Genomic DNA, 24,974 nt, shown 5'->3' on the forward strand with positions numbered 1-24,974 from the left:
TCTAAGGAGGAGTGGGGGGGGGAAGGGATGGGGGGGTAGTGTAAAACAGTAGTAGAAGTAGTAGTAGAAACTACCATTATATATAATTGGGAAACAAAATATTTATATAATGAATTTTTTTAAAAAAGAATGATGCTTATCTACCCTAGTGATGATCTGTGTTTTTTCACTCATAGGGGGCATGCATCTTATAGTTCTGCTGTAAACATCCAAAACAATTCCACTGAGGTCGGAGCCACCTATTTTATGACTTATCATACTGTGCTTCATACTTCCTCTGACTTTATTGATGCCATGAGAAAAGCAAGGATGGTGGCCACTAACATCACTGAAAGCCTGGGTCTCCAAGACAAAAACTATCGAGTATTTCCATACAGGTAAGGTTGTACTTTGGTCACTCCACATGCCACAATTTGTTCTTTTCTCTTTTTTTTCTGATATTTTATTTTTAGTTTTCCAATCACATGTCAAGAAAGTCTTTCAACATTCATCCACCCACATATTCAATTTGTTCATTTCTTAAGTTAGGTTAGGTATGGGCATTGTATTTTGGGGTATCAGGAGATGGTGTCATGTGGAAAGTGTTCTGAATATGGAATGTGGAGGACTTAGGTTTTATTCCCATTTCTGCTGCTCTTGTGACTTTACCATCAAGTCCCTAAATCTATCCAGGTTTCAGTTTTCTCTTTTGTAAAGGAGGAAGGAGAGGATTGGGCTTGATGGTCTCCAAGTGTCTCTCCAAAGTGTTTGGAGATTATGGTTTTTTTTTGTTCAGTTTGAATGATAGACAGTAAAATGTAAACTATTGGGGGGGGGGGAATTCTGCACTTGTAAGTTGACAGCCAAGTTTGTTAAATTTAGAGTGTATATTAATAGCCACCTGACCTAGGTTATTGCAAGTATCTAATGAAATGATATCTGTAAAAGGATTTGAAAAAGTATAAAGTGTTTCACAAATGTAAAGGGCTGAGTTTTGTTTAGTTTTTATTTTTTTGGTAACCTCTCTCAAGGGGATCTCAGCTTTTCTAAATGAGGAAAACAGACTGAATTTCTCTAGTCAAGTTTCTCAGAGGGGCCCTGTGTTCAGATCTCATGCTGTATGACCTTGGGGAAATCATTTAATCACTCAGCCTTATTTGCCTCCTATAAAAAAAAGGGGACTTGGGGGGCAGCTAGGTGTCGCAGTGAATAGAGCACCAGCCCTGGAGTCAGGAGTACCTGAGTTCAGATCCAGCCTTAGACACTTAATAATTACCCAGCTGTGTGGCCTTGGGCAAGCCACTTAACCCCATTTGCCTTGCAAAAAAAAGACTGGTCCCTAGATCATGAGGGTTCAACCTTTTAGCTCTTTTGGGTCACATCACTCACAAAAACTTGTCAAGGGCCACATAGAGCATTTAATATTTTTTATGATTACAGTGTAATCATATGAGTATAATAATAAATGTGATGTGGGCTGCATGAATGGGCTTTGAGGGCCACATGCTGTTTATGGGCTACAGGTTAGACATACCTAATCTAGATGATTCCTTATTTCTCTCTGTGATCCTCTAGTACTTTGAAGTATTGGGAGGAGTAACCCAAACCCTTCACATACAGCAGCCTTAATAATAGTTCACATCTATACAGATGGTGGTTTAAAAAAGTCCTTTGGTTGCAATAGCCCTGTGAAGTAGCAAACTCACTCACCTTATTTATATAAAAAAAGACTAAGGTCAGGGGAGGGGAGGTGCCCAGGATCATATAGTTCACTTCAGAGAAGAAAGTAAAACCCAACCTCTCTGAAGGTCCTCAGTTCACTTTGTCTTAGTCTATAGATCTTCATTGGCATGTAATCCACATCAGTCATGTAACGCTCAAGTTTAGTGCCTTGGGTTCCTTTCTGAGCAGCAAACCAGCTTCCCTTGTCTGGTCCTTAAAATTATTCATTTCTAGAAGGTAATTTGGGAGAAAAGGTGGCATTCTGGGAAAGTGATAACCACAGCTCAATTTTTACCAACACACATAGGTGGTATCCAGAATAGACTGTAACATGTCAGGAGAATCACCATAAGGGTGCTCTTTTTTGAGAATAATGTGGGTTAATTTGGAGCTTTTTTTTAGGGGGTGTATATTGGGAATTTATCACTCACTATTAGCATTTTTGTTTACTTTCTCTGAATTATACCTTTGTAGAGGAATGAATTAGGAAGTTATGTCTAAACGATATATCATAAGAGACCAAAAAATTTAAATGTTAAGTTTTCTTCTTTATTCAAGGTAGTCAATCAAGGAATGAATGAACAAAATAAAACTTACCTATGTCTCCATTATATTTTCATGTCTTCTCCATGCAGTGTATTTTATGTCTTTTATGAGCAATACCTGACCATAGTGGGTGACACAATCTTTAATCTCGGTATATCCCTGGGAGCAATATTCTTGGTGACTGCAATACTCCTAGGTGGTGATCTGTGGTCTTCTGTGATCATGTGTGTTACAATTGCTATGATTTTGGTCAACATGTTTGGAGTTATGTGGCTCTGGGGCATCTCTCTGAATGCTGTTTCCTTGGTCAACTTGGTAATGGTGAGTTTTGTGTCCCCTTATACCCTGGTACCCAGAAATTATAACTAATCGCTCTTTTTAACTGTAGAGGAAAACAGAGTTAGCCAAAAGAAGAATTGTTGAAGGAGAGGTACTTGGAAGTATGACATTTTTTCTCCTTTTCCCACTTTATTCCTCCCTGAAAAGGTGCTATTAAATTATTGTGAATTGTTCCTAACATCAGAACTTTCAGCATACAACAATAAATGTAGTCATTTTTGCTGGCCCAGCTCAACAGTTATGTGCTCTTTGCAAAAACAGTGTAGGAGAAGGATTTTATATTCCCATTAATAGTTCCAATATCCTAACATAAAACTTGGTTAAAGAGTCATCCCATACTTTTTTGGTTCACCTCAAAATAAATACATCATCATTCAGGAATGTATTGGATAAAGAGTGGGAAAAATACATAAGCACTTTGATATCTTTGCTATTAAGTCTCAATTAGACCATTTCTATTGTGACTTTCAATAGTTTTCCTGTGGGGTCTGCCTGGCCTCTTAGGAAATGGAAATCTAATACAAAACTGGCCATTGGGATTCCCAAAGTAATCATGTGATTTTTGGTGTTTGTGGTTTGTGTGAGTGTAAAAGAGATCCATGTGTATGATGGTGGTGGTGAAGGTGTGTGTGAAGTGAATGAGAGATCATGATATGATGGTGGTGGTGGCAGGTGGAAGACAGTTGATGATGGTGATGATAGTGGTGGTGGTGATGAAGAAGAGCTGAGTGGGACATTTAAGGCACATTTTTCTCTCCAATGCTGCGGAAATTGCTTTCAAGCTTTAGAATTAAGGAGTGTGTGCATATCTATTTCCCCCATCATTAGAGTTGTTTTTCATTTCAGAGTTGTGGTATCTCTGTGGAGTTCTGTAGTCATATCACCAGAGCCTTTGCCATGAGCCTGAAGGGCAGTCGGGTAGCACGTGCTGAGGAAGCCCTGTCTCACGTGGGCAGTTGTGTAAGTATTCTGTTTATCCCTTAGGACAACTGGCTGAAATTTCAACACAGCAGGGCAGGACATGGTCTGTTCATCCCTATGCATACTTACTACTGACTATAGCATCTGCTCATGCCTTCCCTTCTCAGATTACCTCCTGTCTAGTGTCTCTATGTTTGATTTTTTATCTGCTTTTTCACTATTACTTCCATGTTGTCCTTCCAATTCCTTCAGGTAGGGATTGTTTTTGCTTTTCTTTATATCCACAACACATGGAACAGGTTCCTATGTACTTCATACGTACTAACCTATAGTTAGTAGATGCTTAAGTTTCTCTAACATGGCTAATAAATTTGGTTGAAAGGAGGTAATTCACAATTCAGTATTCAATCTGAACTCTGGAACTAATCCTGTGAGTAGAAAACACAAGTCACTGATTATTTTCATATGATGGGCCAAGAGCTTTAAATGTCCACTAGATGCTTGGTTGATAGGTGAATTCTATCTAGAATTTGAATATAAAGGGGAAAATAACTGATATGGAGATAAAGTGAAAATTTTCAAAAAGGAAAAAGATCATGTCTCCCTTTTGACTTGGAAGTCAGTTATATAAAAGTGATCACTGAAACCATGGGAGTGATTTAGATCACCAAGGGGGGAATGTAGAACAGAGGACCACATTCTTGGAACCTCCATGTTTAAGGAAGTGGAGAAGATGAGGAAAGAGGAGGCTTGGTCAAAGTATAAGTCTTCAGTGTCTCAGAAGTTAGAGCAGAGTGGCATGTACAAAGTCAAATGCTACTGAATACAAAGAGCATAAGGACCAAAAAAGGGTCATCATTGGTTATAGTGACATTTGTAACAGTTCTCAGTCTTTCTCCACTTCTGCTGAATTCTGGCATAAGACCATCAATGAGTTGGAAATCTGGCACAACTATCTCTTATGGGGAGGAACACAAGGCCTAGAGATCCAAACTCATATCTTCTGATTCAACTCCATGTTCTTTCCATTTGACCCCACTGCCTCTTTCATTACCTTTTTCCTTATTTCAATTACTTATTTCAGTCTAGTGCTCATTATGTACACATAATAGGAAATCAATCTATGGGATTATCCAAAGTTTGTAATTGCCTATGCTGTTCTTGTCCCATTGCCTTTGATCATTGAGTAGAATATATTAAATTGAGCTTTTATCCTTAAATGATCACTCCTAAGGAATATGTGAATTTAAGGCTGGAGGAGGGGTACTCAGTTGTTTACACTGATGTAATATAAATTGCTTCTAACATCTCTATATTTCCTCTTAGGTTTTCAGTGGAATTACACTAACAAAATTTGGAGGGATTGTGGTGTTGGCCTTTGCCAGATCTCAAATTTTCCAGATATTTTACTTTCGGATGTATTTAGCTATGGTCTTGTTGGGAGCAACTCATGGCTTAATATTCCTTCCAGTCTTACTTAGTTACTTAGGTAAGCGTTCTTATTGTTTTTATGGTTGTAAACATGGAAAAAACTTGGTGCCACAGAAGCATTTAAAAGTAGATTCAAAGTTTTTACCAGTACTTTTTGATTTTCAGTTTTCACTTTAAGGAATTCTTATTTTTACAAGGATTTGTTGCTATAACTGGTACTTGTTATACTGTGAACCCCAGTAAAATATGTGATCTGAATGCAAGAATTTCTATTAATTCTCCTACCTTTGGCTGATTCTCTCAAAAGTAAAAGGGATCCTAGATGAGACATTGATCAAATTTTAATTAAATATGACTCAATACCAACTGGATGTTATTGGTAAATGACTACTGAAGAATAAATATACAGTCAGATCACAACTGCTGCAATGATATTAGCTTCCCCCCCCTTTTTACTTTTTGGGGGTGGGATTAAGGACATTGAAGTAGAGGCCTCACTACTGTGACTTTCTACTCTACCTTTAAGTCTACCTCTATAAATTGATTCAGCTTCCCTAGTGGAAGTCAATTTAGAGTTTGCAGGTATTCTCTGTGTGAACCAACCTGAGCACAGCAAAAGGGAAGAGAATGGAAAGGAAGAATATTATTTTATTTCATATGAAAAGACTAAAATGGGCCTGGAAGACAATTTTCTTTTCCTGGACATATTCTTCACCTTCTATATGAGGTTATGCTTTACTGCCTAGAACAAGAAATAAAACTGATTATTTCAGAACCCCAAATATAGCCTTTTGCATTCAGCAGCTGATAGTGCAGAGGAGAATATTCAGTCTCTCTCCTGCAGTCAGGATGATTCAAGTTCAAATTTGGTCACACTAACTGTGATCCTGGGCAAGTCATTTTACCTCTTTTTATTTTACTTTCCTCATCTGTTAAATGGGGATGATAAAATTAGCATCTACCTTGTATAAAATGGTTCTGCTAAGAAGAAACAGATTCCAGATGACAATACTGTGGGGGGAAAAAACAATAATTTTAACTTATTTTCCTCTTCCTATAGGGCCAGCAGTAAATAAAGCTAAAAGTCATGCTACTCAAGAATGAAACCAGCACTGAACAAGAACAGCTCCTTCTGGGTGGCTGAAAAGTCATGTGGTTTAGCTGAGATGTCATAATGTTCTGGACTCTGTAGTGTTGGAATTACTAGTTGTGCACTAGACATCACTGACCACTGTACCACTGTTTAACACCAGTAGCTTCAGATGTGGTTTTTAAACTCAAGAATAGTCAATTTGAACTGGTGCATTAGTAAATCTGATTGTATCAATAGGACACTGGGGAAGCTAAAAGAAACATCTAACTTCTCAGCAAGCCAAAGTATACAGATGCCCAGTATTGGAGGGTATGAAAGTAAACTATTCACTGCCACTTTTATTTTTTTTTTTTAAGAAAAACATCAATGCAAATTTTTTTTCTCCCTCTACTTTTAGGGGAAAAGCCAATCATACAGGTTCTGTACCATATTTTTAGAAACCTTCCAGAAAATTACAGGGGTATGAACTGTGGCTTTGGGTATAGGTGTAGGTTTATAGAAATGCTTCTTAACATTTTGAAGTTTTTAATTAAAAAATTAATTAAATTAATAATTAGTGCAAAAATTTAACTTTGCACAGTTTTTGTAAAAACTAGCAAATGATTTCAAAAAGTTATAGGCTTCATTAGAATTTGGTCTCCAAAAACCTGGTTGAAAAAGCAACATATTCATTACGTGTTCTCCTGTAAAGGAAGATAAAATAAAGACTGCTAGATTATTATGTGGGAGATTTCACCAATTAATAGAGATGAAGAAAATGAGATTAGAATGAATTCTTGCAGTTGATACATGTGTATGAAGGATTTTAATATATTTTCTTTAATAAAATGCTGTTTTTCTTAGACCTTTGAGTGTTGTTTTCTCTACAAGACCCTAATATGTTTCAAGTAACTTTGTAACTTCTTAATAAAAAATCCTGTCAGTAAAGAGAGATAATTAGATAAGCATATTAACCTTCTTTCCTACTTTGCGAATAAAGGAGAAATGCAAGACTAGCCTGGCACCACCAAAAAAACCCCAAAACACCTGCTTTTAACTTTCTGTCTTGACTTACAAGTAAAAGTAAAGCCTTCAGCTTATTCATATTATTCATATTAGAAAACAATGAATATTGTTACAGTTAATTTTTGGGAGTTAATCTATTACAGTTACTGTTGCTTTTACTGATCAAGGGATCAGACTTGTGAATGAAGACAAAAGCTGAATCTGAAATGTTCAAACATCTAGGGAAATCAGAGCTTTTCTCTTGGTATAAAAAGGGTATTGAGAAGCTATTTACAACCGAATACAGAACTAAAGGGAATGGAATGGCCTTTGAACAATCATTTTGAACTGGGGCAGCTAGATGATGCAGTTAATAGAGCACCAGTCCTGGAGTCAAGAGGACCTGAGTTCAAATGTGACCTCAGAAACTTAATAATTACCTAGCTGTGTGACCTTGGGCTAGTCTCTTAACTCTGCTGCCTTGCAAAAAAAAAAAAAGCAAATAAACAAAAAAGAATAAGCATACTCTACTTTCTTCAACTCATTCTTCTATGTAATAAATTCAACTTATCCTCACCATCAAAGTGATATTCTTTTGCAAGGTGTTCAACTTAACCAATGCCCTTACTAAAATGTGGTGAACAGAACAGAATAGATACTTCATTTGTGGTCTGACCAATGTGAAGTACAACAGGACTATCACCTTCTGGATATTGAACATTCTATTAATAGGTGACTTTTTTTGTCTAAGCTTTGCCATGATCAGACCAAATCTTGAGCATCATATACATTTCTGAATACACTATTTCAGGGAAGATATAAGTTGAAGCACCTTTAAGACCAGATGATCAAAATGGGGGGGGGGGTCAGATTCAAAATTATTAAATACAGTGATTCATTGAAAAACTTAACTTGGAGAAGAAAAGATACAGGAAGAGTCGTGACAGGTTTCTTCCAATATCTTAATTATCTTGTAGAAGAGACTTATTACATGATCTCAGAATCAGGATCAATGGGTACCAGTTACAGAGAAGCAATAGCATAACATAGAAGCAATTAGCCTCAACCTGTTACAACACTTTTAGTCTAGGAACCCTCTATTGGCCCTCAAATCCACATGGCTCCTTTTTAATTTCTCCTTCGTAGTATTTATATTAAACCAAAAACTTACTTGAATAACCAAAATAGCTCAGACTACTAAGGTAAATAAATCCCTAACATCCAGATGGGTTTGGCTCTCTGTCCTATTTTAAAGTGTTTTGTATCTCTAGCTAACCCTTGGTCTCTTTATGTTTTAGGCAAAATCAGGATACAGGAAACATTTAGGTAAAAAAAAAAACTAGCTTGTATTAGAGTGTCACTAAATGTGCATAGGGGAGAGGATGTTAGGAGAATAGTAGACCTTTTGGAGAATTTTCTCCATTCTTCCTCCCTCTTCCCCAGAATATATTTTCTTCTCTGTTCTTTGAAGAGCATTAAAATGTAATAGGACTTCTATGTAATCTCCCTCTATGACCCCTTAAGGAAACTAGGTAGCACATTAGATAAAAGTGCTAAGCAGGGAGTCAAAAAGATAAGTTCAAATGTGATCTCAGACACTTAATAACTGTGACCTTGGGCAAGTCACTCCATCCTGTTTTCCTTTCTTCATCTGTAAAACAAGCTGGAGAAGGCAATAACAAACCGTGTCAGTATATTTGGTAAGAAAATCCTCAGTTAAATGTGATTGAAATGACTGAAGAAGGACAAAAATTGTCTAGCTATCCCTCTTCTATTCTCTACTTGTGTGGCTGTTTTATTTAATACAACTGTAATACAAAACTTTACATTTATTCCCATTAAAATGGACCCCTTCATTCTAGCCTATATAACAATGTTGGAGAGAAAAAAGAGAAGGGAAGAACACTGTATAATTTATCCACTGATGACCCTTCCTAAGTAACCCAAATAAATTCAATATCACTCCATATATGATATGATTATAAAGATGACAATTAGCAATGCAAATGGATCTATTGTCATCTCATTAGTCATATCTTGGATATGTAGCTCATACTGAAAGACTGCTGTTGATGATTTCTGTTATTTTTGCCCCCCAAGTATGATGTTCTTAAACCCAGTTGTCTTCAACAATGCCACCTCATTTGAAGCCTACATCATGGTTGCCTTTTTTAAAAAACTGCTGACCACCCTGTTTGAATTTGTCTCTATTTCAACTTAATATGCAACAACTGCTTCAGACATGCATCCATTCCAAATGTCTGATCAAAAAAAAATTTCTGAAAACAAATCTACCTAGAGACTGGCTTTTTTTCAGGACTTCATTATTGGCATTCTCTCTAATTCTGCTAAGTGCCACTTGTATGTGATGCCAATAATACTCTTGAAAAAGTTTCATGTATCATCCATGGCATTTCTGAATCCAACAGTAAGAGAGAATGTTGGATTCCAGCAGTTTCCTAAATCTTTAAATCTGATCTAGAGTTTGGCATCATGTGGGCCTCATTGTCTCCCTGAAAACATTTCTTCATCCATCCCTCTATTTCTTTGTTAATTGGTCAGGATGGAAGCTTTAGTAGCAGGCTTCCAAGATGGCATGGTTCACAATACAGCCTACACATTTTTCATAATCTGCTCTATACCAGGTTTCCTTGAACTGTTTCTGCTTTCATTTCCTCCCTAGCACCCTTTTTCTCAATGACTACTTCTAGAGCCTCCATCATTAAAAGAGTACTTAACATCTTTCCAAAATGGAAAATTTCTATCTGCCTCAAGGTCTCTTGCTCACTCAATGTTCAGAAAGTCTTTTCCCTTGTGTACTGGACCCAGATGGCTCCAGGTGAGAAAGTGAGGCTGGTGATTTTGCTTGGTCCTCACTTAAATCCATTTCACTTACATATCATGGTATTACATTACTGATGTCATAGTATTCAAGAATGAAGGACAAACAACAACAGTTTCCCTAGGTTTCAGAAATACTCAGGCTGTACTTAAAAAATCATCTTTATTGCACTAAATGGTACCAAAGGGCCAGACAAGAGTTAACTCAGTTTTTAAGAAGCATTATCTACTGTATTTCCACATATATAAGATACACTCTTTTTTGAAAAATTCGGGTTCCCAAAACTGGGAGCATCTTATACAGTGGTGTAGATTTTTTTTACTTGTATTTTCCACTTTTTCAGGCTTGTCTTTGTGCTCATTCTTTTGCATTTGTTACTGGTAAATTAGGTCACTTTTTGCCACATTCTGCCCAGAAATAGCTCAGAAAAGATTTTTGTACAGCGCTGAATTCAAGTTCAAAGTGATCCAGTTTGCAAAAGTGAAACAAGTTTGGTCCTCCTCCAATTGAGAAAACAAGTCAGCCAAATGGTCTGATTTAGAGAAGGAACTGAAGATATGGATTGAAGAGCAAAGGGCAGTTGAAATTCCTGTTTCCACAAAGATGATTCAACAGGACGCAAGAATTGCTGATGAAAAAGAAGTTACTGATTTCCAAGGACACACAATTGGTGGTTCAAGTTCATGAAATAGAAAGGACTAAGCAATATGTACATACACCAGACTTGCCCAAAAAGACGCTTGAAAGTTATAAGTAGAAGGTCCTTGAATTTCATGATGAATAAAATTTGAGTTCAGTAACTTTATGTAACACAATTTTTTTCAAATTTGGGGCCCCAAAATTAAAATGCATCTTATACATGGGGAAAATACAGTAATTTAGAAGCAGGAAATTATTTTCACATTTGAAGAATGAATTCATTATTCATGTTCATAACTAATTCAAAACTAATGCACAGTACAGCATGATACGTGAAGAATTATCAGTCCAACTGATAATGATTTACCATTACCTAATAGAAAAGGTTTCTGTCTGCACATCATCAAAGATATGTGGAATATATTAACCTTTCCTTGTTCATGAAGATTTTTTAGTTAAATACATTCACATTTGTAAGACATGCATATTTATAATGATTTCTATTTTTATAAAATGAAATGTGTAACTTTTAATTTTAAAAGTCTCAATTACAGAGAATTCATTTTCCATCCCATGAAATGCATTTGGCCCAGAAAAGTTGAGATTTGATAGTATGTGCTGTTATTGAATTTTCTATCACTAAGTGTCCCAGTCTTTTAGGAAAATTAACCCTTCTTAAGCCATAGCAACCACTTATTAGCTACAGAAATATTTGTGCTCTGTGTCTCAGTGCAGTTTCTTTACATCTGTGAAAGCTATGAAAATACTGTAGAAAATGCTGATAGAGATCTTGATGTTTATGCTCTATGTGTGCTTGAAGAAATCATTTCACTTCCTAGGCCCCTCCCTTTTTTTTGAAGAGCTGGTTCTTAAACATTGATCAGCATGCTGCTTGGCATAAACCTACACAGATCACATGGAATGGAAGAGTGCACCAAGAGCAAGCCAGGAAGAAGGTAAAGATAGGTATGCACTAAACTTTCTAAATTCAAATCTGGCCCCAGACGCTTACTGGCTATGTGACTCTGGACAAGTCATTTAATACTGCTTGCCTCAGTTTCCTCATCTGGCAACCCACTCTTATATCTCTACTAATAAAATCCCAAATTGTGCCACAAAAGTTTGACAACTGGAAACTACTAACAACAACCCAAAAGGAGGGAAACATTAGAATTAAGAAATGGTGGGGAAAGTTTCCTATATAAAATAGGATTTTTGCTGAGACTTGAAGGATGCCAGGGAAGCTAGAAGGTAGAAATGAGGAAGAAACACATTCTAGGCATTGGGGTATAGACAAAGAAAATGCCCAGAATTTAGAGATGGAATGTCTTGTTTGTGGAACAGCAAGAAGGCCAGTGTCACTGGATCAAAGAGTACATGGTATAAGAATGATGGGAAGGGCTAGGTTCTAAAGGTTTGCACATCAGAGCATTTTTGTAATTAATCCTGAAGGCAAAGGGGAGCCATTGGAGTTTAATAGGGAGGCAAAGGGAAAGAGTGATGATCAAATTTGCATTTTAGGAAAATCACAGATACCCACTTCCTGAAAATGAGGCAACAGATCAGTATAAATTGCTTGAGATGCGGCCACTATGGGAGTTTGTTTGGCTTAGTAACAAGCATTGTTTTTCTCACCTCATTTGGAGGAGGAAGAAATGCTACAGTGAGAAGGGAAAACATTTTCATTAAAAAAATATAAAAATAAAAGTAGCTATTGACTCACACAGTACATGATTCAGACCCCAAATACTCTGGAACTACCACAAACTTATAAAAATAAGACTTTTTAAAAATCCTAATTCATGTTTTAACTTCTTTTTTTCCATTTTATTTTCTAAATCCAATCTAGTGTCAAGGAGTTTAATTTTGTTTAATTAAGGTTCAGAGATTTAAGGCAGTTATCTTGAATTACTACTATACATAGCCAGTTTGCATAGAACAATCATCAATGAGAATGGTTGAAAAAAAATTGGTGAATTGTAATCTCTTTTTCCTTTTCTTTTCTCCTCCCACTTCCAAAGAGGCAAGTTTGAACTGGCTGCTGCCAAAACACTTGGCTGAAATACATTTTAATAAATTAGCCTTCATCCCTTCTCAATCCCATTCTTTTCCCTGACATGACTCTCTCACAGCAGTAACTGTTGCATACTCCCTTGCCCTCTTCTTTGAAATAAGACAGACAGTCCCAACTCAATCTAGCTTTCTTTCATCCCTGACTTTCTATAGAATAAGTTTCAACACCTTACAATATTCTGTTCCTTAAAATTACACCCTGGTCTAGGAGGATGGGAATATGCTGAATTATCTAAGAAAATCTCTTCAGCTTCTTCCTAGGACTCTGAATCAGTGCAATTAATTTTGATTATGAACAATTTGAGGGCAGAAACTATTCCTGCTCTAGTCTTCAGCAAAATCAATGCCTCATAATTCTCTAGTAGTTTAGGCTTGATTCTTCAAAACAGCCCTGTGAGATGTCATAGGTCACAAAAAAGGAAACTGAGGCTCCAGAAATATTAAGTGATTTACCCAAAGTCATGCAATTTAAAAGGTTGAATTTGAATGTTGGGAATATTTTTAAAAATGTAACCCATCATAAGTCTTAAAAAAAGGCAGTTGTATGGGTTGATCTCTAACATCCCTTGAAACTATAATAATAATAACACACAGAATGCTTTACAAAGCATTTTCCTCACAACAGCTTTCTGGGGTCAGCTGTGTAAATATTTTCCAAAACTTCAAGACAGCCAACAGCAATATTCTACCACCAACCTAGAACACATCCCCTCTACAACCTACTAAATAGTCTTCCAGAAACGCTGTGATTGAAATTATCACCCTCTTCTCACTTGTTGATAAACCTCTCCAGCTTTATCTCTGGAAAGCATTTGGGGCTTGGTTAGATTTTGAGAACCTTGGGCCAAGTATGAAGTGTACCCTCAATAGAGAAATGATGGGGTGGCTAGGTGGTGCAGTGGATAGAGCACTGGCCCTGAAGTCGGGAGTACCTAAGTTCAAATCCTGCCTCCTACACTTAATAATTACTTAGTTGTGTGACCTTGGGCAAGCCATTTGCCTTGCAAAAGCAGAGAGCGAGCGAGAGAGAGAAATGAGAGATAAGGTAGAAAAATTCACCCTAGCCCACCAATTAACAGCTTCCAATTTTAATCATTTTTGTTAACTGAGTTCTAAGGTTGTTACTATACTGCTGAAAGAATTCAAATCTTATCAGGGCCCTCCAAATTTGGCAGCCATAACTAAAGCCCCACTTAACTGACTCTGATGATAGATTTGATGAGCTTTACCTCTACACTAAAAACAGAACTTTAGAATAAGTATATTTGTATAATATAATACAGTTTAATACACAAGAAAGAGAATTGAATTTTGAGTTTGAATTTTGGCTCTGCTATTTATTAGCTGTGTGAACTTGGGCAAATCACTTAATCTCTGAAATCAGGTTTTCTGTATAAGAGGGTTGGTTGTTGTTAAGAACTTCTGGGGTTTTCTTGGCAAAGATATTGGAGTGGTTTGCCATTTCCATCTCCAACTCATTTTACAGATGAGGAAAGTGAGGCAGATCACACAGCTGGTAAGTATCTGAGGCTAGATTTGAATTCAGGAAAATGAGTCTTTGGGACTCCTGGCCTGGTACTGCATCACCTAGTTCCAGTTTTGAGTTCAAATCCAGCCTCAGATGCCGGTAAAGTTACAACCTAGTGAATTTCAGTTTTCTCATCTGTAAAATGAAATGGAGAGAGAAAGAGCACCCCCCCCCCAAAAAAGGAAAGAAAGAAATGGCACCCCCCCCAAAAAAAAAAGAAATAAAGAAAGGCAGACCTCTCGGCCACAATCTAAGTACAGATGGGCTCACAAAGTCTTAAACGACTGAAAAAATGACTGAGTAACAAGGAGAGGCTTGGACTCTCTTACTATTAGATGACCTCTCTAACACTGAGAAATGAAGACATTTCCCAAAATCACAGAATTAGCTGAGACGCAAACTCAGAACTCTTTAAACCCAGAAGACTCTTTTCACCAACTGTTGTCAATCATCTAAGTAGTCCTACCGATCTATGAACAAAAAGAAAATATATTCCTGATGAAAAGGGTCAAGTTTGGAAGGAAGCAGAAGCAGAAGCAGAAGTTTATCTCCAGACATCTCCCAGCGCCAAACTGTACTCGGGACTTTTTCTAGAAATTCCCCTCAAATAGACACTTCTTTTCTTTGTTGCCTCCCGGTTCTCAGGCTTCAGAGATGGGGAGGATCGGGGTGGGAGTTTAAGGATCCTCTAACTCAGGACTCTAAAGAGGAGGAGAATTAAGAGCCCCGCAGGCGAGCTTTTCGAAGGCACCAAGTCTGCAGGCTTCTGACTTCAGATCCAGGACCTCTGTGCCTCGGGCTGGGGGGGTTGTTCCCTCCTGGTCATCCGGACGGAACGCCCCGGGACCTGGCCCCCACCCCGCCAGCCCCTCTCCTCCCAAGCGCCCCGAGGGGACGAAGTCCTGGGTTACCTGCGCCGCCGCGCGCGCTCTTACCTGGATGCTGTGTCCGCCGGCGGAGGCGACGGGGCCCCCCACCAGCCTGCAGTAGAGCTGGGAGCGGGGCCGCCCGCGGCCGGGCTCCTCCCCGCAGGTGGCAGTGGCCGAGATCCTCGCCGCCTGGGCCAGGTTGAAATAGGGCGGGCGCAGGCTGAGCCCGGGCCCCGGCTCGGGAGAAGCGGCGGCCGCGGCAAGGGCGCAGAGCAGCGGGAGGCAGAGCCGCGGGAGCCGCCGGGGCGCCGGCGCGGCTGCGGGGGTCCCCGTGCGCGGCCCGACCATCCTGGCCCGGCCCCGGGGGAGCGCCGGCCCCGCTCCGCCTGGGCCCCCCGGGCCGGCGGCGCGCTCGGGCTGCGGGCTCGGAGCGGCTCGGCCGGGCGGAGGACGGAGAGAGGAGCCGCGCTGCGCTTCTGTTTCTTGGAGACTGTCCCAGAGAGAAGTGAGCACCCCCCCGCCCCCGCCGTGGGAGGAGGCTTGGGGCGCCTCCCCCGCCCGGAGCCCGAGCCCATCCGGAGGGAAAGGAGGAGAGAGGGGAGAGGTTGGACCTGGCTCCCTACGGGACAACCCGGAGCGGGCCGGGCAGGCCACTGCAGAGGCGAAGAGAGTTACATTTGGCATCATCAGTGGCGGGGATGGATAAGCTGTCCCAGCAGAAGCTTCTGAACAAAGGGAGATCCTCGTGGTCATTTCCAGGGTTAATTTTTTACTACTTGGAAGAGAGAAAAGGCAGGTGTTAATAGTTTTCATTGAAGGCAGTGATTTCCTCAGCCCAAGACTAATTTACAATACTTCCAAGGCTTTGGGGTTTTTGGGGGTCCTCATTGGGACCTTTATTCTTCCAAGGTTTAGTGTTCTCTAGCCTGTGCTTTGATACTAGATGACCATAGCACTCCCTCTGCCCTTGAGCTGTAAGAAGGAGCCCTGCTCAGCTATCTTAGTGTGGAAGCCCAAACTGCAACCTGGATCTGAGTGTGGGCAAACAGCAGAGTCCTGCCCCAGAGGAGAGCAGAGAGATTTCTGCAGTCTCCCCTGGTCCCTTTACCATCTGTGGGCTGTGCTCTGGAGGTGCAGGCTAGTTTCTCCCAATTCTCACTGCAGGTTCTGTGGCTGGTGCTCCTCACTCCCCACACTCAATCTGGTATAGCAGAATTCTCTCACCTCCCCCTTCAACCTGTTCCCCCGGCTGTGCTGCAACTGGGGCTTTTTCCAACTCCCAGTCCTGGTGAAACACACCTTTCCTGTGGAATTTATAAGTTATCTTGGACTGGGAAAATGTATCACTCAGTCTTTCTGTGGGTTCTGCCCCTCTAAATTTTGGCTAGAGTCATAATTTGATGGCTTTTGGAGTTTTGGGGGGAAGGAGTTCCTGGGAAATGTTGCCTTCATGCTGCCATCTTGGATCTGCCCAGAGCTATACAATTGAAAGAATATCAATTGCTCATGAGTACACCAAGTTAATATAATAAAAATTACAATTCTACCTACTTATTCAGTTAACTTGTTTCATAGTTTCTACCATTGCTTTGTATAATTGGTTTTGATTTTTAAAAAATTTTGGTTTCTTAAGAATAATTCTTCTGTTATTTGTTGTTGTTCAGCTGTTTTCAGTTGTGTCTAACTATTCATAACCCCATTTGGGGCTTTCTTGGCAAAGATTCCGATCTGGTTTGCCATTTCCTTCTCCAGTTCATTTTATATGAGGAAATCAAGGCCAATAGGGTTAAGTGACTTGCCCATGTTTACACAGCTAATAAGTGATCTGAAGTCAAATTTGGACTCAAGAAGTGAAGTCTTCCTAACTCCAGACCTGACACTATCCACTAGCTAGCTAGCTAGCACCACCTAGTTACCCCAAAAGCTAATGAGTGACATAGGTAGAATTCCATAATTTTTTAAATGGTGATAGTAATATCTTTAATAGTATTATGTGTGCTTTGCACAGTGTCTGACACATTGTAGGTGCTTAATAAATGTTTCTTAACAGAATTACTCTACCTATTACACAGGGAAATTGTAAAGATGAAATAGATAATGTAAGGAAAATAGTTTGAACTCCATAACATTCAGTACATGGGGTCCTGGACTAGAAGTCATATAGATGTTTATTCAAATCCCTCCTCTTACATTTACTAATGGTTTACCACAGGTGAGTCACAACCTCTATAAACCTATTTCCCAATTTGTAAAAATGAAAATAATGGTGCCTGGGATACCTATCGCCTAATGACATGAGATCTAACTTTGAAGAATTGTTATTGACCCCAGAATGACTGTAGTACTGTGTCCACCCATCATTCTGTATGCAGACGAGATTCAGTCTAGGTTTCCTTTTATCACATTCATTTTATCCTCACTCTGGCAAACCAGAGATGATTTTATTTCTCATCTAGATTGTGACTTCCAAAAGAAAAAAAAAACAGGGGGCAAAAATGTATTCAATGTGCAATATAAATCAAGTCTGAGACAAGTAATTTATCCCTACACATAAACATACTTACCACAGGACATTCACAAGTACATAAAATAATTTAAACAAAATTCAGTAATATAGCTACCATTATAATCAAGGTTGATTATTTGTTTTTTAAAATATTTTATTAGTTTCCTAATTATATATAATAGTAGTTTCTACTTATCATTTTTTGTAAGGTTTTGAATTTTACAATCTTTCCCCCAGCCTCCCTTCCCTCCCCATCCCCCCATAGAAGGCAGTCTGATCATCTTTGCATTGTTTCCATGCTATACGTTGATCGAAATTGAATGTGTTGAGAGAGAAATCATATCCTTGAGGAGGAAATAAAATATTAGGGATAGCAAAATTATGTTATACATAAGATACTTTTTAAAAAAATTGAAGGTAATAGACTTTGGTCTTTGTTTAAACTCCACAGTTCTTTCTCTGGAAACAGGTGGTATTCTCCATTGCAGGTACTCTAAAATTATCCCTTATTATTGCATTGATGGGATGAGCAAGTTCCATTAAGTTTGATCATCACCCCCATGTTGCTGTTAGGGGATAAAATGTTCTTCTGGTTCTGCTTTTCTTGTCAACACCAGTTCATGCAAGTCTTTCCAGGCTTCTCTGAAATCCCATTGCTCTTGGTTTCTAAAAGGACAATAGTGTTCTATAAAACATACATATACCACGATTTGTTCAGCCATTCCCTCAATGGACATCTACTTGATTTCCAGTTCTTTGCTACCACAAACAGGACTGCTATGAATATTTTTGTACAAGTGATGTTTTTACCTTTTTTCATGATCTTCAAGGCTGATAATTTAAACAACATCAGAATAGAAGGCCTTTAGTAGGATTACTAATTAGGCATTTTTCATTTTGCCTTAGATATACATGGTCCAGTACCTCCTGACACATGCCTTCTGCTGAAAATACTGATTGATGCCAATCCAATGGTCATTGTCTCTAAGAATTCTGAAGACTTTTTATTAGTTCCTCCTCATTTTTTCAGTCATCTAAAATTGGATGGTAATCAGGCCCTCCTTTCTCAAATTAACAAGGTTGTCTACAACCCTATATATTCCTTAAATTAAGTCACCTACTCAAGAAAGGAAATGGGAAATGGAAATCTGTCTTGCACCCCAAGGACAAGCTCACCTAAGTCAATCCATTTTTTTCCACTGGAGTGGAAGAAAGGGTAGAGAAGATAAAGTCCAACCCATCTTCCCACCATACATCCTCATAGAGAGTCTGGCACACATCCAGAGGAAGAAAAAACAAAATAAAACAAAAATTCTTCACAATCTGATGAACACTACATTTACTTTTTAAAAAAAAAATATTTCTTATGTATTTCTTTTCTTTAATCATAATATCTCATACCAAAAATGACTAAGCTGTAAATATGCTTAACACAAATGTGTATACAATATTAACCTGACTGTTCACAATTGAGGGGAGAGGGTGGGAAGGGAGGGTGGAAGGAAATTTTGTAACTTAAAAATATACATAGGCATATGGATGAATGTTGAAAAACTTTTATAATTTGTATTTAGAAAAATAAAGCATCAATTAAAAAAAAGAGTCTGGCATAACAAATTTCTTGCCACACAAGAGACTGGAAGTTTTATTCTTTTAATTAAGATAACACCCTGCTCACCAGCCTCACTGTCTCTTTCAGGAGGGGACCCAGATATCAGTCAGCAATTACAGCTCTCAACCAAAATACAGAGTCCTTTAAGTACTGGGTCATCATATGCCAAGAAGCAAGTAAAACCAAGATGAACAACTCTGAGTATGCTCCACGAGATGGTACTCATAAGTGAACTGAGAATGTACTACTGAAAAAACTTTATGATGATAGGAATTCACATTTTTAATACCAAAACTAACAATCTGAGAATCTAAGATGAAGGTTAAATAGGAGAGAGATGGGGCTTAAGTTTGAAAGATGAATAAGAATCTGATGAACAAAAAGGAACAAAGTGGATGTGGAGGATAAGGAAATCTATTCAAATGTACAAAGGGAGACTTGAAATGTGCTTTGTTCTATGAATGATGAAATGAGTAGTTAAACTATTTAGCCTGGTAGCCATATTATTGTGGTAATTTATTGATTCAGTTTCCTCATAGATAAAATAGGATTGTTGAATTAGTTGATCTCTTCCAAATCTAAACTTAAGATATAAACTTAAATTCTGGAATAGATGGTATGAATAAATTTAAATTGAAAGGGGAAGACTTGGGGCAGCTAGGTGGCATAGTGGATAAAGCACCAGCCTTGGAGTCAGGAGTACCTGGGTTCAAATCCAGTCTCAGATACTTAATAATTACCTAGCTGTGTGGCCTTGGGCAAGCCACTTAACCCCATTGCCTTGCAAAAAAAGAGGGGGGGGGGAAGACTGGAGGGAGGGAAAGAAAAGGGAAATATAAAATATTTTCTAGATCCTTCTAGATGCTTCAATTCGACCATGAATAATAAAAAATTGGCATGAAACTCCTTCCCGTCTCCTTTTCAATGAACATCAATAATTCCAGTTATCTATGATTTTATCAGTATGGAAGCTCACTCTAGGGAGAAAAATCCAGTCAATCTATAACTAAACAGGTAGTCTTCGAGAATAACTAAGATTCATTGAATTGCTCATGATCACACAGCTATAGGGTCAAGTTGGCATTGGAATCCAGATCTTCCAGACTAGAAGTACTGCTATAAAAAGCAACGTTAGATTTTATGGCAACCAGATTTATTGCATCATCTAAAGTCAATATTGTCATACTTTTTAATTATTTTATCCATTAGATTATATTCTATAAATAATAGAATAAAAACTAAATTTTTTACAGAGTCTCTATAAATAGGTGTTGAGTGGATATCTGGTCCAGTAACAACTCCATCATGATCAGAGAATTGCATTAAGGTGTTCTGTTGGTTTCAAAAACCTTTGGAAGCCAGAACTGGCAGCCTGTCAATAGAAAGCCAGAGTTTATTCCTCATTTTTTTTTATTCCTCATAACATTCCTCCTTATTTTATTTTGTATGTTTTACTGTAAAAGCAATGTTAATCTCCTTGGCAATGAGATTCATTGCATCATTCAAAGTCAATATTTCTATTTGTCAAGCTTTTTATTACCTAGCTGGAGGACATATAATGCCATTTACTTTATATTTTCATCAAGAGGAAAAAATATTTTTATGATGATGCTCCTACAATAAAGTTTGTGTCTATAGTCCAATGGGATCTTCAAAAATGATCAAACAAAACCAGAGTATTTTAAGTAAATATTTTATAGGCAGTTAGCCCTATAAGAGCTATTTTCTGGAGAATAGAGTCCAGCAAACAAGATATCTGGGGTAAATGGAATTCCTAGTGAATGAAAAGCTAGAGCAAATATCTTTGTTATGTAAAGTAAAATAGGCAGGAAAGGGCTCCAGTTAGTGGTCCAGTGAATAGAACTCTAAGCCTGGAATCAGAAAGAACTGAGTTCCAATCTGATTTTACACCCGAGTTTCCAGGCAAGTCAGTTAAACTGTGTTTGTCTCAGATACCTCAACTGTAAGAGAGGCATAATAAAAGTACCTATCTCATGGGATTGTCTTAAGGAAAGCATGAAGAGCATAGAGGTAGTACAGTGGTTAGAGCACCAGCCCTGAATTCAGGGACCTGAGTTCAAATCTGGTCTCATATACTTGATACTTGCTGTGTGACCTTGGACAAGCCACTTAATCTAATTGCTTCACAAAAAAAAAGAATAAGATGAGATCATTTTTGTAAAAAGCCCTTAACATAATGTATACTATACATTAGGGACTATATAATAGCATAATGGATAGAGAATCAGGTTTTAAGTTAGGAAGACTTGTGTTCCTGAGTTCAAATTTGGCTTCAAACATTTACTAACTGTGTGAACTAGACAAATCACTTACCCTGTTTATCTTAGTTTCCTTATCTGTAAAATGAACTGGGGAAGGAAATAGCAAAGCAATTCAGAATCTTTGCCAAGAAAACTCTAAATGGGATCACAAAATGAACACAACTGACCAAACAACAGCAAATATTTATTCTCTTCTCCCTTTCCACAATTTTTTTCAACTGGTTCCTACTCATTGTCTGACTGAATTTTATAGTTTGTCCATTCTCTAAAACTGATCCCACCATTGTCTACAAAAATGAGTAGATAATCTAGGAGGGGTAGGGTTAGGTAGGTCATGTGCAAATTAATGGTCCCTGGCTGTCTCAGTTTTTGTAGATATTCACCTAAAATGTATATATGTGAAAATTGCAATATTGGGAAATACACGATTCTCTAAGGAAGATATCTTCTAAAAATGGCATTAATATGGCTTCAATAAAATTTCAGAAAGGAGCATGTACATTTATCTCTTATCTGAGAAAAGAGATATCCATTGTTATTTTGAGACACTGAATTATTCTCTGCTTTCTTATGGACAACATATATTCAAGTAAATCTTGCAGAAGTCTTCTCTACCAGTATCCTTTTTCCCTCTCTTCAGTTTGTTGTAAAATGGCAGACCTCTGGAATACTCTATAGTTATTGATAATAACTTTTACTAATATTCTCTGAGGTCAGAGATCAAATAAAGTTTTAACCAATTATGTTTTTATTCATATCTCTCTTAAGGAAGTTAATCATAATCATCCAACCCACAAGTCTAAAATCTTAACTACAATATTCTGTGTAAAATGGGTTTTTTTAATGTATTGAAGAGCTCAAAATACTTCACCACTACGATGGTGCTTCAGTTGGAATGATATTGTCTTTTTTTTTAATGATATTGTCTTATGAGTTGAACTGATACACTAAGAGATCACAAAAACTTGCCTAAAACTTCATATGAGGTACCCTGATCCTCAGTCTATGTCTCCCAGGTGCATTCTGGGAAGACAAAAGGAAAATTGCCCCTAGCAAGGCCCTCTGTGGTATGAGTATTATTGAGATGTTCTATATCCAACTCGTGGTACTAAGTAGATGCTATAGAAATGTCTAATTGGGTGTTAAAAGAAAATTCAATCTAGCACAAATGAATTTAAAGTTTGGCCATTTTCCTAATAGCTCAGAAATGATTCATGCATAGCTGTGTACTTCAGATCTGAAGATGGCTATGATACATTCCAGTGGGCAGAATCAGAGAACGGTTCTCCTCAGATTAAAGTACCTGAGGCTGTGAAATACAGACTTTGAAGTTCACACACCTAAACTTCCATTCACAGTTTGGGTCCCTGCACAGCTGCTGGTTACATTTCCCATTCAGAATTCTAGGGATTCCTCTGAAATGTAGAGGTGCTTTTCAGTTGTAACATTTCTTAAACACATTTCATTTGTCAGGCACTATGATAATGCTGGAGTTACAAAGAAAGGTAGAAAAATCCTTACTTTCTAGGAGATCACAATCTATGTAACATGAATTTACAAACAAGAGTGAAAAGTAATGTCAAGCCCTAAAATTTCTCAAAATTATATTGTAATAAAAAAATTAATTTTATTTAAAGGATACTTAGACTTCATATGAGTCATGTTGCCAAACCGAATAAGAAATCAAGACTCCATGGTATAACCCATTTTTTTAATTCCAAGCTAAGAAGACAATGCTCAGGATTCAAGATCTTCCTCCCAGGAAGAGATATCTAGGGGAATATGCTAATTTTTGAAAAGCTGTCTTGAGTAGAGATATTGTGCAACTTTCCATGTTCAGGTCCCTAAGGACAGTTAATGATTTTTTCTCTATTCTTTGTTTTTGAATAAATATACCTGTTTCTCCCCCAGGTCCTTGTAACCATCTTAGATAGTATCCACTTATAGGTTTTTAACAGTAAATCCCAGAGAATAAAACTTGATTCTAATCTATATTTTTCGGTCTTGTTATTTTAACTCTATGGCACAGTGGATAGAGTGCCAGATCTAGAATCTGGAAAGCTCATTTCCCTGAGTTCAAATCTGACCTCAGACACTTCCTAGCTGTGTGACCTGGGGCAAATCACTTAATTCAGTCTGCTCAGTTTTTTCATCTGCAAAAAGGGTTAGAGAAAGAAATGGCAAACTACTCCAATATCTTTGCCGAGAAAACCCCAGATGGTGTCACAAAGAATTGGATATGACTGAAATGATTGAACAAGAACAACAAACAATAAGCTTTTTTTTTTTAGGGTTTTTTTGCAAGGCAATGGGATTAGGTGGCTTGCTGAAGTCCACACAGCTAGGTAATTATTAAGTGTCTCAGCCTGCATTTGAACTCAGGTACTCCTGACTCCAGAGTTGGTGCTCTATCTACTACACCACCTAGCTACCTCAACAATAAGCTTTTTTTTCAGGGTTTTTTTTTTTTTGCAAGGCAAATGGGGTTAAGTGGCTTGCCCAAAGCCTCACAGCTAGGTAATTATTAAGTGTCTGAGACCGGATTTGAACCCAAGTACTCCTGACTCCAGGGTTGGTGCTTTATCTACTGCACCACCTAGCCACCCCACAATAAGCTTTTAAAAAGAGTTATTGTCTCAGAAGATACTGCAAGAACAGAAGTTTACATTTATCCCCTCCCACCAAGGAAGGAGATGAGAAACACCTTAATCTTCCTCAAAGGGGAGGGAGTGGATATAAGAGGGCAAACACACTAAAGGGGGTAGTATTCAGAAACCAAATACTAGGGAATATAGATAATGTGAAAAAGGGGGAAAATCCAATCAGAGGGAAGATAGCATGGAGGGATGATTTCTCCCTCATCACATTCAATTTAGATCAATGTATATAGCATGGAAACAATGTAAAGACTGATAAATTGCCTTCTGGGGAGGGGGAGCAAGATTAGGGGGAAAATAGTAAAACTCAAAATAAATAAAATCTTATCCCCTCCCACCCAGTTGGGGACACTCGCTTTTTAACACCTCTGTCCCTGAGGAGAATGTGCTCAATCTTAAAGCATTCATCCCACCAAGTTTACTTCCAAATGTGTATAATCAATAGGCATTCCTTTTGTTTGGTTTGTTTGGTTTCACCGCTGGTGGGTCAGTTCAAGGTAAGACTGGATCCTGTAATTCATTTCTCAGGATTATAATCTCCATCGCACTTGACTACTGGCAGCTTCTGGTATAGATTCCAATTCCTGGACCTCTGGTGATTCTTCTGACATTTTGAAGCTGTCGAAGTCATAGCTTAGTCTGTTCCATCTCCACTATTATTTTACCTAAGAATGGAAAAGAATGAAACACAGGAGGGACAGAACAAGAGTACCCCATTGACTTGCATCCTCCTGCTAGCCCCAGGTATTAAGAGTGGGTCACACACATTGATTTTTTCTCCCTAGACAGAGGGAAACAGCAGTGACCCAATCACCATTAGAAAAGAAAGTATGCAAATTTTGCAAGTTAATGTCCTTTGTAAGCACACTCAGTTCCAGTTCAATATCCAATTAAAAGACTTTTCTTCACCCTGTGTAAAAGGAAATTGTTACAGTACCTATGAGTGTTTTG

General features: G+C 38.1%; 1 protein-coding gene across 1 annotated transcript in view; it reads left to right on the plus strand.

The window, feature by feature from the left end:
• Nucleotides 1-6,858, plus strand: part of LOC141497424 (NPC intracellular cholesterol transporter 1-like) — a 56,009-nt gene extending 49,151 nt beyond the window's left edge. The window contains exons 21-25 of the mRNA XM_074200072.1: nucleotides 177-377; nucleotides 2,337-2,568; nucleotides 3,433-3,546; nucleotides 4,834-4,996; nucleotides 5,999-6,858. Of these exons, the coding sequence (XP_074056173.1) occupies nucleotides 177-377; nucleotides 2,337-2,568; nucleotides 3,433-3,546; nucleotides 4,834-4,996; nucleotides 5,999-6,042 (754 nt within the window). The 3' untranslated portion in view covers nucleotides 6,043-6,858. The remainder of the gene's footprint in view (nucleotides 1-176; nucleotides 378-2,336; nucleotides 2,569-3,432; nucleotides 3,547-4,833; nucleotides 4,997-5,998) is intronic.
• Nucleotides 6,859-24,974: the final 18,116 nt, after the last annotated feature.

The sequence above is a fragment of the Macrotis lagotis genome, chromosome X (genome assembly GCF_037893015.1).
Source record: "Macrotis lagotis isolate mMagLag1 chromosome X, bilby.v1.9.chrom.fasta, whole genome shotgun sequence".
NCBI lineage: Eukaryota > Metazoa > Chordata > Mammalia > Peramelemorphia > Peramelidae > Macrotis > Macrotis lagotis.